Source organism: Anomalospiza imberbis, chromosome 11 (assembly GCF_031753505.1).
Source record: "Anomalospiza imberbis isolate Cuckoo-Finch-1a 21T00152 chromosome 11, ASM3175350v1, whole genome shotgun sequence".
Taxonomy (NCBI): domain Eukaryota; kingdom Metazoa; phylum Chordata; class Aves; order Passeriformes; family Viduidae; genus Anomalospiza; species Anomalospiza imberbis.
Genome location: NC_089691.1, coordinates 16168915 through 16186409, shown reverse-complemented (window position 1 = coordinate 16186409; position 17495 = coordinate 16168915). Strand labels below are relative to the sequence as shown.

At 40.2% G+C, this 17495-nt stretch overlaps 2 protein-coding genes across 2 annotated transcripts in view; one reads left to right on the top strand and one right to left on the bottom strand.

The window, feature by feature from the left end:
* The window catches only part of ATXN7 (ataxin 7), an 87717-nt gene extending 78624 nt beyond the window's left edge, over positions 1–9093 (bottom strand). The window contains exon 1 of the mRNA XM_068202150.1: positions 9025–9093. The gene's annotated coding sequence lies outside the window, so the exon portion shown is untranslated. The remainder of the gene's footprint in view (positions 1–9024) is intronic.
* THOC7 (THO complex subunit 7) lies at positions 8830–16984 on the top strand. The gene is made up of 8 exons (XM_068202154.1): positions 8830–9256; positions 9597–9714; positions 10563–10690; positions 11031–11117; positions 12080–12137; positions 15149–15215; positions 15340–15409; positions 16602–16984. Exons 1-8 carry the CDS (start codon positions 8917–8919, stop codon positions 16667–16669), a joined length of 936 nt encoding a protein of 311 aa, XP_068058255.1. The 5' UTR covers positions 8830–8916; the 3' UTR covers positions 16670–16984.
* The last annotated feature ends 511 nt before the right edge of the window (positions 16985–17495 follow it).

Below are 17495 nucleotides of genomic sequence, written 5' to 3'. Positions count from 1 at the left end.
CTAAGGCAAATATCACTCTTAAGCTTTAAATTCTCTGATAACAACTGTATCTCATATCAACATTGCTCTCAATGAGACACTTGCCTGGGAAGATCTTTGACTCAACACCAGAGATCATGGAATTTCCAATTACTCCTTCCTCAACCAAAAGGATAATGGAGCATAGCCAAGTCTGGGCCCTGCTGACAACTGGATTAGCACAAACCATTCCTTTAACTGCACTCACACATAGTTAAGGTGATATTTTCCTATTTCTTTGTTAAAAAAAAATAAATTGTGAATTGCTGTACATTTCTTAACCACAACACACGGTGCTGTATCCTACCCACACCTCCCAGAAGGTGCTCTGTGCTAGGGCTGCCTGTTACCTATTTTTCCCCAAGCCATGACAGTTATTGCAGCTGCTTAAAAGACACCACCTGCACAGAAGCCAGCAGAAAACAACTGCTTATTCAAAGACAGCTTAACTTTTAGAGGCCTTTGCAACACATTCTCATAGAATCCATCTAAAAAAAAAAAGATGCAGAACAGCAATTTCATTAACTGCTATCAGCAGAAATAGAAGAAAATGTAGGTTGCAAAATGGCTGTCTCAGAGTTGAAACTCTCTGTGCCAAATTTAGTAGGCCAATCCTAGAAAGACTGAGAGGCAATTACAAATTAAGATTCGATAAGAACAATCCAGACATTGGGAAATTTGTTACCTCTATTATCATCGTAAGTCTATGCTAACATTTAAGAAGATGAGTAAGGTTCAAAATCCCTTCAAGGGCTTGCAAGACCAGGAGAGACTTCTTCAAACATTTGAAAACAAGAGCTCTTGAGCTATTTCCTTCCATTTGTTTGACGACATGTCTACAGTTACAGTCAGTCACTCCTTGTGCAAGCCTTTCACGTAACAACAGGACAGAAAAGCTTCACCAGAAAATCTGACAATAAATATCCCCCTATTCCAATCAGACAAAGTGGCTGCAGCAAAAGTGCAATTTGGGTACTTCCAAAATTAAATTTCAAATTAATGGCATTAAAAAAAAAATCTCGTATGTTTCATTTTAATATACACGCGCACAATTTTATTTCAGGATATGTTATTGTTCAACACCATCCTAACTTTATATACACACACACACACCAAAAACCACAAGCAGTTCTCAAAAATGAAAAAAAATCAAACCACCAACTCATAACTGCCAAAGTGACACTGGAATGAAACTGAAGTGAAAATATTCACCACGAGCCACAAAATCACAGGTGCATACTTATTAATAGCATGGCTTTGTTTTACTCTGATCTCCTACAAGCCAATCTTTATTAATCTAAGTTATAAAATCCAATTTATCTACATTGCCTGTTTTATTAGTTCAATTTTCTCTATGTATAATCAAAATTTAATTTATTATTAAAATAAAAGCAAAAGGCAGAGGATCAAAAAGAACTCGTGATTTTCAAGCATTGTGCACTAATGTTTTGCAAAGAAAGAAACCCCAACAAGAGAATCTGACTGCTTGTTTATAAAGCATTATAAGAAAAAGTTACCTTGTAACCTGCTTGAAATAAAACATTGCAAAAATAGATACATTGTTACCTAGTTTCATAACTACCACTAGGAGAAATGGGCCTGGCACATGTTTTTGGCACACGTAGAGCCACCTCCATATCTCAACTGAAAACGTACATGTATGTATACACACATATGGATACACACATACTTTATATGTAATGTATTTTGTGTCCAATTCCTCTATTTCCTGATGCTTGACATTAGCTCGTCTATTTACCTTTTGTAACTCACCCAAACATTTTATGAAGCAGATTATTTTATTCCACAATTTGTTGGGTTTTTTTTTCCTGTTTCTTGTACTTTTCAAGTTCAAATTCTATCCCTGATGGAAATAAAGTACAGAAATCACCAGGGAGGCACTCGTACATCTTTGAATAGAATCTGACCTGCAATTCAAAAATTATCTTGATTGTTCTTTTCTTGCACTTCTGAAATTACTGGTTTGCTTTTATGAATTACTCCCTGAAACACCTTAGTCCTCAGTCACTGAATATCTTTTGTGTTGGGTTTCACTGCTGCGTTCAGTCTATCATTCTGACAGCAACACCACCTCGTACTAGTCAACAGCCTGGTGATTACAAAATTCACTCTGATGGAAAGAATTATGGGCATTAATCCCCTCAGGAAGGAGGATAGCTGGGTTGAAGTCTCCCACACATGTGGTGAGCAGTCCAGCACATAACAGCTCTGCTAATGATGAAAAGGGAACCAGAACCACCACCACCTCCTGGGTTTTGAAAGCAAAGATTGACCTTTGCTCCCTTTTTGAAAGAAAGGGCTTATGATCCTAATTTCAAGAGAGTGTGGATCCAAAATGCTCCCTGGAGAAAGGTGCTTAGCCCTGGCAAGAGGCAGGATTTAAGCACATTCATACTTTAGCTACTGCATAGAAAATGTGCATATTCATCATCTCCTTCAAGCCTTTCTGGCTGGTATAATTTTAACAAAACACCAACAAATACTAAATAATTTGTCTCTCCCACCTTCATGGAAACATGACCCAACTGGCCTCAGCCAGACCAGCCCTCCCTTTTTGACCAGTTTGAGCCACAACCTGGATCTGCCCCTTCTGGGTCAAACAGTCTCTGCTGGAAATGCCCAGTTATCCTCTCATCACTCTTCTCTTGAAATATTTGTTTAAACCATCTGTTTGGACAGCATTTGAAGCAAGTTTAGAAGCTACATTTGGCACACCAGAAAAAGAAAGTGAAGAGAATATACCATCTTCTTAAGGCCACAACTTCACTTTGGGGTTTGTTTTACACTGTTTCCAGTCCTTATTGGCAGGCTGACAAAGTTCAGTGTTTCCACAGGATCATGGAATCATAGAACCACAGAATATTATGAGCTGGAAAAAACCCATAAGGATCATTGAACCCCAACTCCTGGTCCTGTTCAGGACACCCCAACAATCCCCCTCTGCCTGAGAGCATTGTCCAAACACTCCTTGAACTCTGGCAGGTTTGGGGCCATGACCATTCCCTGAGGAATGTTCCCTGTGCCAGTGTCCAACCAGTGCCACCCATATTTCATTCAACATTTTACAAATGAAAACCTGAGCAGGCATCACCCAAGCATGTAATCGTGCTCCCAATTATTTATATTTCTCTGCTCAGGCTTGTACCTCAGAAATTGAGGGTGAGAATGTGTGTCAGTGTATCAGGTTCAATGGGAACGGTAAATTTTAGTTGTGCTTGAACATTACCCACTGGCAGAGTTTCTCTATTACAAGAAAATAGGACATAAAATAATTCAAAGCAAAATATAAACTAAATTTCAAACAAGAATCAGATGTTTATCAATAGACCTGATACTCTTTCCCCATCTCCTGAGACAGAAGCCTTTCTTTCAATATCTCCCCATGATGTGGCCAAGCTCAAAGCCTTGTAAAATTTCTATGCCTTCTTTTACAGTTTGGGACTGCTTTTAAAAAATAAAGAAAACAAATTTCACCAACCAATTTTTTTAAACTTCAAAAAGCTGACTCAGAAGCTGTGCAATAGCTCTGATTCAGCTTTCTTAGCTGAGTCAAAGCATCTGGCCACGTGATTCAGAAAACACCGCTCTGAAGTCGGGCAAGAGCTCTTTCCAAAGGAGGAAATGCCTGGTTTCCCTTGTAAGCGTTGTGCAAAATTTCCTTGGTAGCACTAATAGTTATTTATTTAAACTTGATACAAGTAAATATGATATTCACAGCTCTCTTATTGTTCATCCAATGTTTCAAACCACAGTTAAATAAAAATATTTACCATTTGGCCCAATGCCAGTGAAGACAAATTCTTCTAAGTCAGTGGTAAAACCTCATTAAACATCCACCTCTTCCTCTGAAAACCCTGGCACAACACTGATCACTACCACAGCCATGAACTGAAGGACCGAGGAAGGAAAAAACAAAAATATGCTCTCTTTCTTTAGTAAAATAAAATAAAGTCACCCTGAAAACATCCTACCAACAAATTAAGAGAATGCTAGATAACTGACTAATCCTGTCAAAAAACCTCCAAAATAATAAATGTCTGCTTTCTTACAAAACACATTGAAACAGAATCACAGAACAGCATGAAATGCCATCCCAAAATTACCTGAGTCACTTTAAATCATAGAATGCAGACATCATGTGGGATCTCTGAGCCATTGCACAGGCAGTCTACACTGTTAATGACTTTTAGATTAAAAGAAAATTCTAACCAGCTAATCTGTCTTGCAGCAGCTTCATGACACAGAGTTTCTCAAGACACCTGTTAAAACACCTTGACTTTCTTGCTGAGTGGGAATCTACCAAGTCCCTGAGAATAGGAATCATGACCCATGGTGCCACTCCTGCTTAATCCCAATCCTCAAAGAGAGCTCCTTTTGGCACACACACAGGGCACACTTTCCTTTGCATCTCTGCACCTAAAAGCTCTGGCTTCTATACTCAATACCTACACATCCAGTATCATGAAATTTCAAGCTGAGTTTGACAAGCTTTAATAAATTAGTCACAGATCATCCTAAAATGTACAATAATTGATCCTCAAGCTTCATAAATATTCAGTAGGATCTGGATATGAAATTTGGAAAGCTGTTACATAATTCCTGTGAAGATAGCTGAAAGAGGACAATATCAGAAAGCCACCTGTGTAATTGAGATTAACTAAGACACAGAGCCCTTACTAAGGAAAAAAATATTTCAAAGGACCATGCAGCACTATTTTTTTTTATGACTAAAATAAGCTTTTCTCCCTTCAGGAGAAAAGTAGTAGTGATAAAATGTCTTTCTAATGAACAAAATATTTCCAGGACTAATATTTTGCAAGATGCTTCCATCAAAACTTCTGGAATTTTACAGGCTTCTTTCAGTTACAAAATAAAAAATAACAAATAAAACCAATACTGCAATCACAACTTGTGGTTACACTATTATCTGATAGGAGCCTGATTTTTAAAGTATGGGATTAACAGTACCTTTAATCAACCTTGGTAACACAGGCAGTAGACAGCAAAATTGATTACTGTTTAGATAATAAAATGTTGCATTTTAAAATTATTGGTACTATCACTACAGTCACAACAAGTATTTTCACCCTGCCTTCTCCCATTCTGCTGTAATTCTGTGAAAATGGGCTGGCTCTGCAGAAACACAAGGGTCCATGTCAGGAAAGCTTTTTACAAGGCTAAGAATCACTCACTACTTTTTATACCTCAATCACTGGGTTGAAAGATTTCAGGTTTATCTGCCAAGAGTGACTATTTTAATATCTGCAGAATTAGACAGCCAGTCTTAGAATTTTTACAGAACGAGATGACAAGCTCTTGGAACACCGACGCTAATTTTCAGTAAATGCTGAGGCTACAGAAGACTGCAAAGAAAATAAAACTCTAACATAATTTAAAATGAGAAAAACAGCCTGATAGGTTAGGTTGGTATCAGTCTTGCACAGAATCCTGGTATGTAATCAACAGAAAGATATAGGATGGTGGTAAAAAGTAATGCTAAACATAGGCTTACAGAAAATAGGTCTCACTAAATAAATTTGGTATGGCTTTCTGACAAGAATATAGGTTGGACTGGATAAAAATACCCTGCAGTTTCTGACCTACTATACTTAGATCTCTGTAAAATTTAGTGCCACACAGAAGTCTGATTTAGAAGTTAGTCAACATGAAGAAAACCTGGAATCTAAAACCACCTCATAAATTATTAGGGAGGCTAAAGAAAAATATTTTTAATCCACCTTGTCAATAGTTAAAGCTGTTTTCTTAGCTCTTAAAAAAATCATAGCTCATTATAGGCTGGAATACTATAAAAAGCTTCTTCCCCTTTAACTTTTTGTATGGTTGGGAAAAAAAATCATATACACACACAGTTAAAGAAAAAGGGAGGAGGTATACAGTCACTTTAAACTTTTGCTCTCATAGATTGTTTCTCAGAAAAGAAAACTTCAGCATTAACAGATTTCCTTGATAAAAAAAAAACATCAGTGCACTTAAAAGCCATATTTCCAGGGACAAAAAAAAAAAAGTATACTTATGAAAAATCAAAGCCAGTTCCACACACATGTAACATCTTGCAGTACTAAACTTACCTAGGTTATACTTCTTGCATCCAGAGTCACCTGGAAACATTACAGAAGATTATTTAACACTGTTGACAAGGACAGATGTGCAACAAATTATTATGTATAAGCTGCTCCAGGGTCTTACCATATGTCACACATAAAAGAATTCAAGGAAAGAGGGAAAATTGTGTGACATTTTAGCTTGGTTGAAAGCACATACAGGTACTTATTCCAAAAGAGCTGGCACAAAGTCAGGTGCTATCCCCCCTGCAAGAGTTTTTTCCTATTGTGTGAATCTCCACTACTGATGCTTTAGGGAAGGTTCAGCTGAAGGATTATATAAAAGACTGTAGCTGATAGAATCTGCCCAGAGTACCCAAAGTGGTGAAGTACAAATAAATAAGAGTAAGTCAATCCTGTTCCAGAGATCTACACCATACATCACACTGAATTGATGGCAAAGACATGGCTGTATACCGTCCAGTGCAACACCCTCCACATCCAAGAAACAAAGGTTGTTTCACACTTACAAGAAGAGGAATTCTGCTTGGAAATGGAGCAAAGCAAAACAAAAACTCCTAAGACACAGTGAATTCTCAAATGCATACAGAAGCCCAGCGAGCTGGAACTGGCTCCCCAAGCAAAAACATCCCACGGATATTTAATATGTCAAAATAGAGCAGGAGAAAGAACAGGCTGTTGCATCAATACCTAGCCTTAGTGAGATTCTTGATGATGTATTTACCAAGTTCTGCTTCCATTCTAAAGGAGAAAAGTTAATGAACATTGATGATGCCTGAAAGCCCTGTCTTAATAAGAAAAATAATGGCTTTGTTCCCAAAATTGTTCTTATGAGTTTAAGACCCAGAATAAAAAAATTCATAGAAGCTCATAATTAGTAACACATATGAAGAATGGAACAAAAGTCATTAAATATTATTAACTAGTCATATGTACTGCTGTATTCTAAACTGATTACTCAATGACTATCTATTTGTCATTCTGGAGAGCTTAATAAGACTATCTGACCAAGAGTGGAATGATGAACAAAAAGTGAGAAAAGATTGTATTGGATTAAATGACAGAAAATCACACGGAAGTTCTGAGATTATTAAATAAATAATTGTGGATTTTCACCCATAATAATCTTCTGTTCTGACCAACTTCTCTCTGTGATAAAAACCAAAAGGGCTCAGGAAATGGAAAGAGCTCAGAGAGGTGTAAGAGAAATATTAAGTCTTGATTAAACTGGATGTTTCAAAATGCTTAAGACTTCCAAAAGGAAATAAGTAAGAGAAATATTAAGTCTTGATTAAACTGGATGTTTCAAAATGCTTAAGACTTCCAAAAGGAAATAAGTGGATAAAGAGCAAAAGGCAGTAACTGTACAGAATTTGCATAGAGAAGTCCAGCTAGGTCTTCTTCTCACCCTTTGGCAAAATACTAGGCTGTACCATAGTGACCAAAGCCTTAAGAAAAACAAAGTTTTTAGTCAAACCAACTAAATGGCAACATATCAGATTTCATAGAAATGAGCACCTTCAGTACAGCTTACATAGTTCATGAATGCATGGGCCATTCTTTGTCCCAAACATGGGTAACTGGGTAGATCGTTAGGTTTTCATATAAAATGCTATCACTCACCAATCACATAAAAATACATAAAAACTTCAAGAACAGAAGCCACTTATCTAAGTTTCCTATGTTGGAAACGCTTTATTCCTAAAAATTCTGGCGGAGTTTTAATGACCATTCCCAGTAATGCTTCCCTAATAGAACCTTCCAAAGGGCCTGATCAGTTGCCCATTGAAGACAAAGGACTGACTTGAAACAATCTAGAAATCCGTGAAGAGCTGTTAAATGCCTCTATCCAGAACAAAAAAAGCGCTTCTTAATCTCTCACAGATCTAAAACCAGGAACTAACAGATTATAGCACATATTAACTTCGTTCTTTTCTCACCCTGATTTTCCCCACCACCCTAAAAATGTCAATGAATAGTGCTCAGCAGAACAAGACAGCAAAGCCACTTAACTGTCCAAACAAAAATGAAGAGGGAACAGAAAGGTGTCAGGCTCTGGTAACGCCTCAGCCACTGTGATATACACTACAGTAACATTACCAGCACTGTCCAAGCATCCAAGCCTATGGGCCAAAAGCCTAAAACTCAATGCATGGTAACACCTTCATATCTTTTTTCTCCAGATGCCTCTAGCAACTTTTTCCAGCACCAGCTTGGCTTGCCAGGACAGGAAGAAACAACTATTTTTCCTATCTGCTGATCATAGTCAAACTCACCGGGAAACATCAGAACAATATTTGGCACGGCCCAGGCCCGGCTGCTTGTCCTCCCAGCATCGAGTGGGGATGAGCCCAAGGGCGGCCAGCGGAGGCCGGCCCAGCTGCCCGACACCTGCGCCACGGGCACGTCCTCGCCAGGGAAAAGGAACCGAGGAGCCAGCGCTCCCGCTGCCTGCAGCCACAGGGGCTGGACAGCCACCGCAGGGGATCCCACCACCCTCACAGTGCCATGTCAATGACACCGGGCACCGTGACAGGACCATCCACCTGCCCCTGGCTCATCGCCACCACGGCGGGACCGTCCGCCCGCTCCCTTGTGCCGTCGCCACCATCGCTGCAGGTGGGACGCCGCCGCCGCGGCCGTGCGGGAGCCCGGCGCGGGGAGCTCGGGACCACCGAGGGCGACGGTGACGGCACCCCGGGGAGGACACCCCGAGCCAGGGCCGTGGCGGGAGGGCAGGCGAGGCGCCGCCGACCCCGGTGGCCTCGATGGCGCGGGACCATGTGCCGGGGGCATGGCGGGGCGGCCGGGCGGGGGGCGGCGGGGCCGGTGCGGGTGGCGGGGGCGGGGAGGTGGAGCCTGGCTGCGGGACCGCCGCTTCCCTCCCCCGTGGGGCGCTCACCTGGCGGGGCCGCCCCTCGCCAGGGGGCCGGTTCCACGCGGGGCGCGGGGCTCGCCCGCCCGCCCTCCCCGGGCCGCGCGTCCGCCGCCCGCCGGCTCAGGCCCCAGCAGCCGCCGCCTCCCCCTCCATGGCCGCCGCTCTCGCCGGCTGCATTGTGGGAAGCTGACCTCACTCGCTGCTGCCGCCGCCCCGCCGGCTCCGGCACTCGCCGCCATGGGGGCCGTGACCGACGGTGAGACCTCCCTCCCTCCCTTTCTCCATCCTCCCCTCCTTCCTCCCGCCCCGCGCCGCGACCCCCGCCGGCGCTCCCCGCAGCGCCGCGCCCCCCGCCCGCCCTCCGGGGAGCGGCTGCCGCGGGCCCCGCGCCCGCCCCGGGGCCGCTCACCCCGCAGACGGGCCTCCTCCATGGCGGCCCCGGCCCCGCGGCCCTCCGTGCGCCCCCGGCCCCGCGGCTCAGCAGATCCGCCCGCTCTGGCTCCGGGAATCGTTCCCTGGAGGGCCCGGAGAGACCCGCGCGCGGCGCCGGGAGGCGGCTGCCATGGCGTGAGGGTTTAACGGGGGCTTTTCCTCAGATGAAGTTATCCGCAAGCGGCTGCTGATCGATGGCGATGGAGCTGGCGACGACAGGCGGATCAATTTGTTGGTGAAGAGTTTCATTAAGTGGTGTAATTCCGGATCTCAGGAGGAAGGGTATCTCTTGTTTTGCTTTGGTTTTTTAAGTCTTGGAACTGCTTAGCTTGCGTTTCAGTGGAAAGCAGGGCTCGATCCATTTGGAAGAGATCCGCGTTAAAATGTGCACAGCTGCTTTTCTTTGGCTCTGTGGTGTTTCCAGGACAAACGCCGAGGACTGTGCTGGGAGAGGAGGGCTACACACGGGTCAGAAATCACTGAAGGCTGCGGGCTGTATCGTGAAGTCTGCCAGCACCGCTCGAATGCCCTCAGGATTGCTGTGCCTGCTGCGTGATCCAGCCAGGAGTCCCGCTCTTATAACAGGATCATGACTCGGATATTTTAGTTGGCAGTTCTGCGTTTGTTCTGTTAGGGAAAGGAAATACTGCTGGTGTTTCTGCTGCTGTCGTTCTCTCTCTTTTTCTTTTTTTTTTTTTTTTTAAAGCCTAAATTAGTAAATTAGTAAGGTACGAGTGACAGACTTCTGTGGGGTCTCTGTTAGTAATGGATATAAATTCCCAGAGATCACAGTATTACCAGTGTGTGTACAGAGAAGCACTGCAGTATTAAAATACTAATTTGGTGGTCACAGAGCCAACCCGAGCTGGAGAATTAAAAGCCCTGGGTCAAACTGCTCAGTGTTTTAATACCCACTTTACACTGAAAATGACATGATGCTGGAATTGATGTGTACAGTGTTTCTAACTGCACTTCCAAAAAATTATACACTGAATCTTTGAAGTGTTTTCTTTATTAAATAATTGTTATTTAGCTGTCCTTTAAGCTACATGAAGTTTTGTTTTATTGCTCTGTGAAGCGAGGAACTATTTTTATGCTGCTTGAGAGTAAATGTCTTGTCTTGTTTTCAGATACACCCAGTACCAACGAATGCTGAGCACTTTATCACAGTGTGAATTTTCAATGGGAAAAACTCTTCTGGTGTATGACATGAACCTGAGAGAGATGGAAAATTATGAAAAAATCTATAAGGATATAGGTAAACATGAGAAAATGTTACTGATTTCTGTTTGGCAGGTTCTCTTATGAACAAGCTCAAGCCTAGTGAACATAATATATACATCTGGTGAGTGGTTTGGAGGTTTTTGGGGTTTGGTTTTTTTTCTTACTAGATAGCACTCATATATGTGCTATAAGCATCTTGTAATTACATAGAATAGATACAAACAAGAGTTTTTTAACCTATTGACAGGCATATAGTTTTTAAGCTAATGGAGCTAACAAGCCACCATGTCATTAACAGTTCTTCTATAATTTAGCAGAATAGCTTATTTACATGTATTGTTTGAGTTCAGTATAACTCTGTTTCTTTTTAAAAGAAAACAGTATAGCTGCAGCCCATGAGAAGATCTCTGAATGCAAAAAACAAATCCTGCAAGCAAAAAGGATTCGAAAAAATCGCCAGGGTAAGGTGCCATATCTGTATTTACAGTGGTGGGCTTCATTGCTTTCTAATCTTTTAGAATACATCGTATTGGAAAATAGATTCTAAATTTTTGAATATGCAAGGCATCGTGATTGCTGTATTCAGCCTGGTGGGTTCCACTGACTGCTGAAAGTTTTGGGTGGATGACACAGGCAAGATTGAACCAGATCTCCATGACATGCAGCATCAGGAAGACCTAAACCAGTGTCCTTTCTGTACACTTGTTTTAAGAGGTGTATTTTTACCATACTTTTAAAATTATATACTCATAATTCATTGAAACCTACAACACTCTAAAAGATGAGCAGTTGAGAAGAAGCAAAAGATAGTTTTTTCATGATAAATGAAATGCCAAAAATTTCAGAAATATAACATGAAAGGTTTTAAATACAACTTGCTGTAGATAATTTTGAACTCAACTGGAAATTAAAATAACCAGTAGGAATGTGGAGTTCTTACATCTTCACAAACATAGTTCTGAAATGTTTGCTTCTTGGTGTGTTCTGTCCAGTCTGCAGCACAAATTTTTCCAGGTAAATGAGGTATTTGGAATATGTATGGTCTTACTATCAGGAAATGGCCGTGTTAGTTGCCTGTATAACCATAATATTATTCTTAATGTGTAATAGTTCTTTTTTAAAAATCCTCAGAATGAAAAAACATCCATGCATCATTTCATACTTTTTTCTAAAAATCTTATATGTTCATGTGTAACACCAGCAGCATTTTCTGTACATACACATTTGATTGTATCTAAACCCAGTATTTATAAATCAGACACAAAAGACTGTGTGCAGCAATGCAGGGCTATCTTAAGGCGTTTTGAAAAACATTGAAACAGTTTTTCAAGGAAAAATAATCTGCCATTTCATGATACCTGAGTTTGGGTTCTTGAGTCCATATTTTCAGTAGTGTTTAGATTACCATTTAAATGTCTTTCAGAATATGATGCATTGGCCAAAGTCATACAGCATCACCCAGACAGACATGAAACACTGAAGTAAGTATAAAACTACATTAAATTATAATAGAGCAGTAAACTAGAAGTCACCAGACTTGACGTTTCCTTGATTTCAGTTTGACTTTTCCTCACATTTATATAATTTCTTTGACACAATAAAAACTTATGTTTCTGTACCCCTTATGAGCTTTCCTTAATCTCTCATCTGTATGGGTCAGAAGGATTGCTAATTGTTCTGTAGTTGAAGTTTTTCCACTGTTAAGGTGAATAAGTGAACTGAGATGTAAATGCACGTCTGATGTCAGTTCACCTGTGAGTTGCTCAGAACAGAGAGATGGTGGGAAGTCCTTTAACTTGCACCAGCCAGATTCAGTAGTCACTTGAAATGCATAACACACAAGCAAGTAAGGTGGAACGAGGGAAAACAGGAGAAAGCTCCTAGGGTTCTTTTTTCTGTTTTCCTTCTGGTTGCTGTTCCTGCATGCCCAGTTGTAATGGCTGTGCTGTGCACCACACATAACCTGCCCTGGCATGCAGGGCAGACCTACCTGTTGTCCAACCCGTCTTGTGTGTAACTCACAGTGCTGCTTGTCACATTCTGGGTTTGCATCACTGTCTGTGCTTTTGGGGCAGTTGTGGGGAGATTAACTTTATTGAGCCATAGAAACATTCCAGGATTTATTGCATCTATGAGTTTGTTCTTCTTAAACTGATTAAAGATGTGGTGTGGGATTACTGTTCCCATATAAGTGCAGCTGTGCATTTATCCTTTTCCTGCTTTCAGTGAAATTGCCAAGGGAGGCTGTCTTTCCATTTTTCATAGCCTTTCATAGCAAATGGAAGTGATTTGGTTATACTATTTGTTTATACTATTACCTAATAATAGCATTTTTATAGCTATAAGCCACTGACCATATTTCACACATTTCTTTCTTGTATGTTGTTTTTCTGTGCTTTGATTTTATTACCCCAACTTTGATTATTACAGGCAGTTCTCATGAGGCATGACTACTTCTTACTTCATTATTCAGCATGTGATATTTATCAAGTGAGGCTTTAATAAAGAACTACCAAAAATGCACTTTTTCAGATAAGTCAGTTAAGAATAGAAGGAACTAAATGAGAGAAGTTGTGACTGCCCCATCCCTGGAAGTGTTTAAGACCAGTTTGGATGGGGCTCTGAGCAATCTGGTCTAGTGAAAGATGTCCCTCCCCATGGCAGGGGGTTGGAACTAGATGATCTTTATGGTCCCTTCCAACCCAAACTATTCTATAATTCTGTGATAAAGTATACTTTTTTATCTTAGAGGATGCTGGGTTGTTTAGGTTTGGAAGGATTATTCTAGTTTTGCTTAACACATTCAAGCATAAGTTTCTTTAGCAAAGCTAGAAAGAGTGGTAAGTTATAGCTGGTAAGAATTCAGTGTATAGGAAATATACAGAAAATGATACAATGAATCAAAGGCCACCCTTAATTCAGAACAGAGGAAGCCTCACTAACAATGTCACACTTTTCATGGAACTCTTAATCACTAAAAACACTTGAGAAAACTTCTTGTGAGAAGAAACAGAAGAGTTTATTGCAAGAGTTACATTTATAGCTTTTGCAGGTTATCTGGCACAATAGAACAAAGTTTAGAAAAATACTTTCTTTGTGCTTTTAAGAGTCTGTTTCTTGGAACAATGAGTCATGCAGCACAAAAGAAGCTGTTAACAGCTTAGTCACAAGTAGTGTACAGGAGCCAATTCAGGAAGTGATAGGAGCAGAAGCACTGAATAACAGTGCCCACAGTGTAATTAGATGCAGTATCAGAAAAGCTGTTCAGAGGACCAAGAAATGACACGGAGTCTTAGAAAAGGAAATATGAAGATAAGAAGGCTAAGCAAAGATTCTCTGGAATATAAAGTAAAAGGAGTAAAATTCCAGATGCAGCTTGGATGTTACTAGAAAAAGAAGTCTGTCCTCTCACAGTCTGCTTACACCTGACAGCACAGTGTAAACAGCAAGATTGGAAGTTTTTCAGAAGCTAGAAACCAAATGCTTCCAAAATCAGTGCATGAGCCTATAAGCTGAAGAAATGGGTAATGTCACACACAACTCTCAGGTATTGCCATTGAGGTACCAAGCATGCTGGCTCAAAAAAAGACAACACCCTCAGGTAGCACTAAAAATAGACCTTTTCCCATCCACAGTGAGGTACTTAGGACTGGAGGGCTTTTTGTGGTTACCTACCTAGACTAGTTGCAGTAGCTGTCAATGCCTTCAGGAAAAAAAGGTTGATTTCCTTGCTGACCCCTCTATGACTCTGCCTGCTAATTAATCAGGGATGATCAGCCTCAATCCACTTCACCTTTAAAGGAGCAGTTTGCTCTCATAGCATGGTGCATAAATTATGATAGGCAGTAGAAGTGGAGGGACCAAACCGGAGGTTTGGCTGTAAGAGTTGGTGCTCCATTCTCATTTGAAAGGTAAATTATGGTACCTGCTGTTGTTTGCCTCAAAAAGGGTTGTGGTGGTCCATGGTGAGCTCAAGTGAGAGCAGAACGTTCTTTCCCCCAGAGGGTGTTCTGGCACCAAACAGACTCCCCAGGGAAGTGGTCACAGCAGCAATCCTTACAGAGCTCAAGGAGCATTTGGACAATGCTCTCAGGCACAGGGCATGACTCTTGGGATATCCTGTGCAGGGTCAGGAACTGGAATTGATGTTCCTTGTGGGTCTGTTCTGGCTCAGGATATTCTAAGATTCTATCAATCTGCTTCTCTGACTTGTATTGTAGGATTAAGTAAATAACACGTGTCAGGACTGAATTGTTATAAATGCTCGGGGTATTCCAGCTTGGAGGCCTAATTTTTTGTAAATGTCCTGAAATTACAAGTCTAGAACATAATAGTTTAGAATTGCATGAAGTGACCTTACCTCTAAATTGTTTCACTTGTTTTGTTTACACAAACAGTTTATTTTATAGTTCTTTCTCCTCTACTTAGAGCAAATCTGTTTTACAAGAATTTTACAGAATTTTTAAAGAATACTCTGACCATCTCTTTTCAGGCAGCTAGAAGCTTTGGGAAAAGAACTGCAAAATCTTTCTCACATTAAAGAAAATGTTGAAGATAAGGTAGGTTTTTCATAGAGATGGTTATATAATAATTTATTAGGAATACAATTAATGTAGAGTCTACCATGGGTTGTTTGGCTGTATGTGCTCTCTGTACCCTACAACATGTATTTTATCATTCCAGTTGGAGCTGAGAAGGAAGCAGTTCCATGTTCTCCTGAGCACCATCCATGAACTTCAGCAAACCCTGGAGAGTAAGTGCTGTTCTTTGGTAATAGGTATAACTGGGTTATGTTTTAGCAGATCAAAAGGGATCACAACTTCCAGCAGGGGGATAGCTCTGTGCAATTGAGGCTGGTGACCTCTTGCATTGGCAGAATTTTTTCTCAGTAGTAGTCCAGAGCCTAAGACTGCTCTGAGTTTTTTGGGGTTTTTTTCTTCTACAAGCTATCCACTGTGCCATTTCCTGACTAGCTTCAGGTTAATTTGTAGGCAGCAGTATTCTTTAAAATGTGAGGATGGAGAATAGCAATTTGAGGTTTTTTTTTTAACAGTATTTCTTACAGAGAGTTATTCTTGTGCTTATTTCCGAATTTCATTTTATAATTCCCATTTCAGTAGTTTTGAACATGTCACTGCTACCATGGTATCATTTGAGGCTTTACTGAAAAGAAATTGAAATACAAAGAAGGTAAATGACAACCAGAGCAGGGACTAAAACTGTCAGACATGAGAGCTAAACTCAGGAATTAGTCGTACTCATCTTTTCTCATACAAATACTTAATATTTTCAAATCACCACTAACTTTTCATGCTCTAATATGGGTAATATTGTTTCAAATACTTGCTGTATATTTGCTCTGTCTTTCAAAGCCAGAGCAATTGGTACAGCCTCTGAGCATGACCTGATTAAATGCAGAGATGGCTCTAAGAGCAGACTTTCATTCTCTAAGGCCATCTAGATCTTCTTAAGCAGAATGAACTGTTAATCCTAGGTGCACTTTAGCAGAAGGTTATTGTTATTATGTGTTACTAACACTTGCTTAAGTATTAGTCTTGAAAATGAATTTTCATATGAATATATAGATTACTTTTCAGGATTTTGTGAAGGAAGTAGCAGTTTAGTGAAAAGCACAGCTTCAGTATAAAATAAATAAACCATTAGTAGGCAAAAAGAAGGAAGGGGTTAGAAACAATCTGGTACCATTTGCTTCAATTGACACTATAGAATTTACCCTGTATTTCCAGTAACAACTGTCAGAGATAACATCCTTAAAAATGGAAGGAATTTTTTTTTGTTTGTTTGAACATTTCATTTTTTAGAATGAGATACTCAACTACACATTTAAGGCAATCGAAATAAAATATTTAACTGGGACAAAGTTCTGCAATACAGTCTGTATATATCACCAAGCATGTTTGCCTAACAGCAATATTGAATTTTAGATGATGAAAAACTTTCAGAAGCTGAGGAGTCACAAGAAACTCAGATGGAAGCAGAGGCCAAGCAGTAGATGTCATATGAAGACTGACAATTACTACTTAAGAAAGTCCAAGTATCTTCACTTTCTGTTGAAATCAACAGTAAGAGAGATTGAGCTGGAAATAGTTTTCTAGTGCTTCTGTGAATTTTTATACAAAAATACATGTTTTGCATATGTTTCAGGGGAAAAGAGTTGCAGCTGTTTGCAGGCAGGTACTTGGTGTTAATACACAAACTTTGTAATTTGTGGCAAATATACTTTGTTTCACAAAGGATGAAGCTTTTACACCATACTTGGGAACTAAGGTGTTTGTAAAACTTTGCCAATAAAATATGTTTTCACAGATTTTCCTATTTTTAGTAGGGGTTGAGTCTTATAATAAGGGCTCCTTTTCTTACGTTACATCAGACTGAGGGCAGTGCATCTTTTCATGAGTCACAGCTTCCATACCCTGTTCTACATGGGACCTAAATCTGAGCTAAATAGGATCTTAGTTTTTCAAAGTAGCTGCCATTTAGAATTTACTGTGACTAGACTAGAATTTGATCATTTCATATAAAATAAATTACTTCTATAGAAGTAATTCTTGTTAAGGGTTATAAAAAACCCAAAAATTATACAGTACTAGCTTTAATTTTTTCCTCAAAGTGATGCAAAGAACTGAAATGATTCAAGCCTAGCTCTGCTGTGTTTGGTGTACCACGTCAATAGTCATATTTTGAAAAGGAACGTTTAAAACTTCAATGTAAAAGCTTTGTTCTTGAAGAACCAGGAATCTAATCCCAGTACCATTTATAATCTGCTTCTGGATTTTATCTGTCAATTGACTATTATCAAAATACATCATAATTTCTGA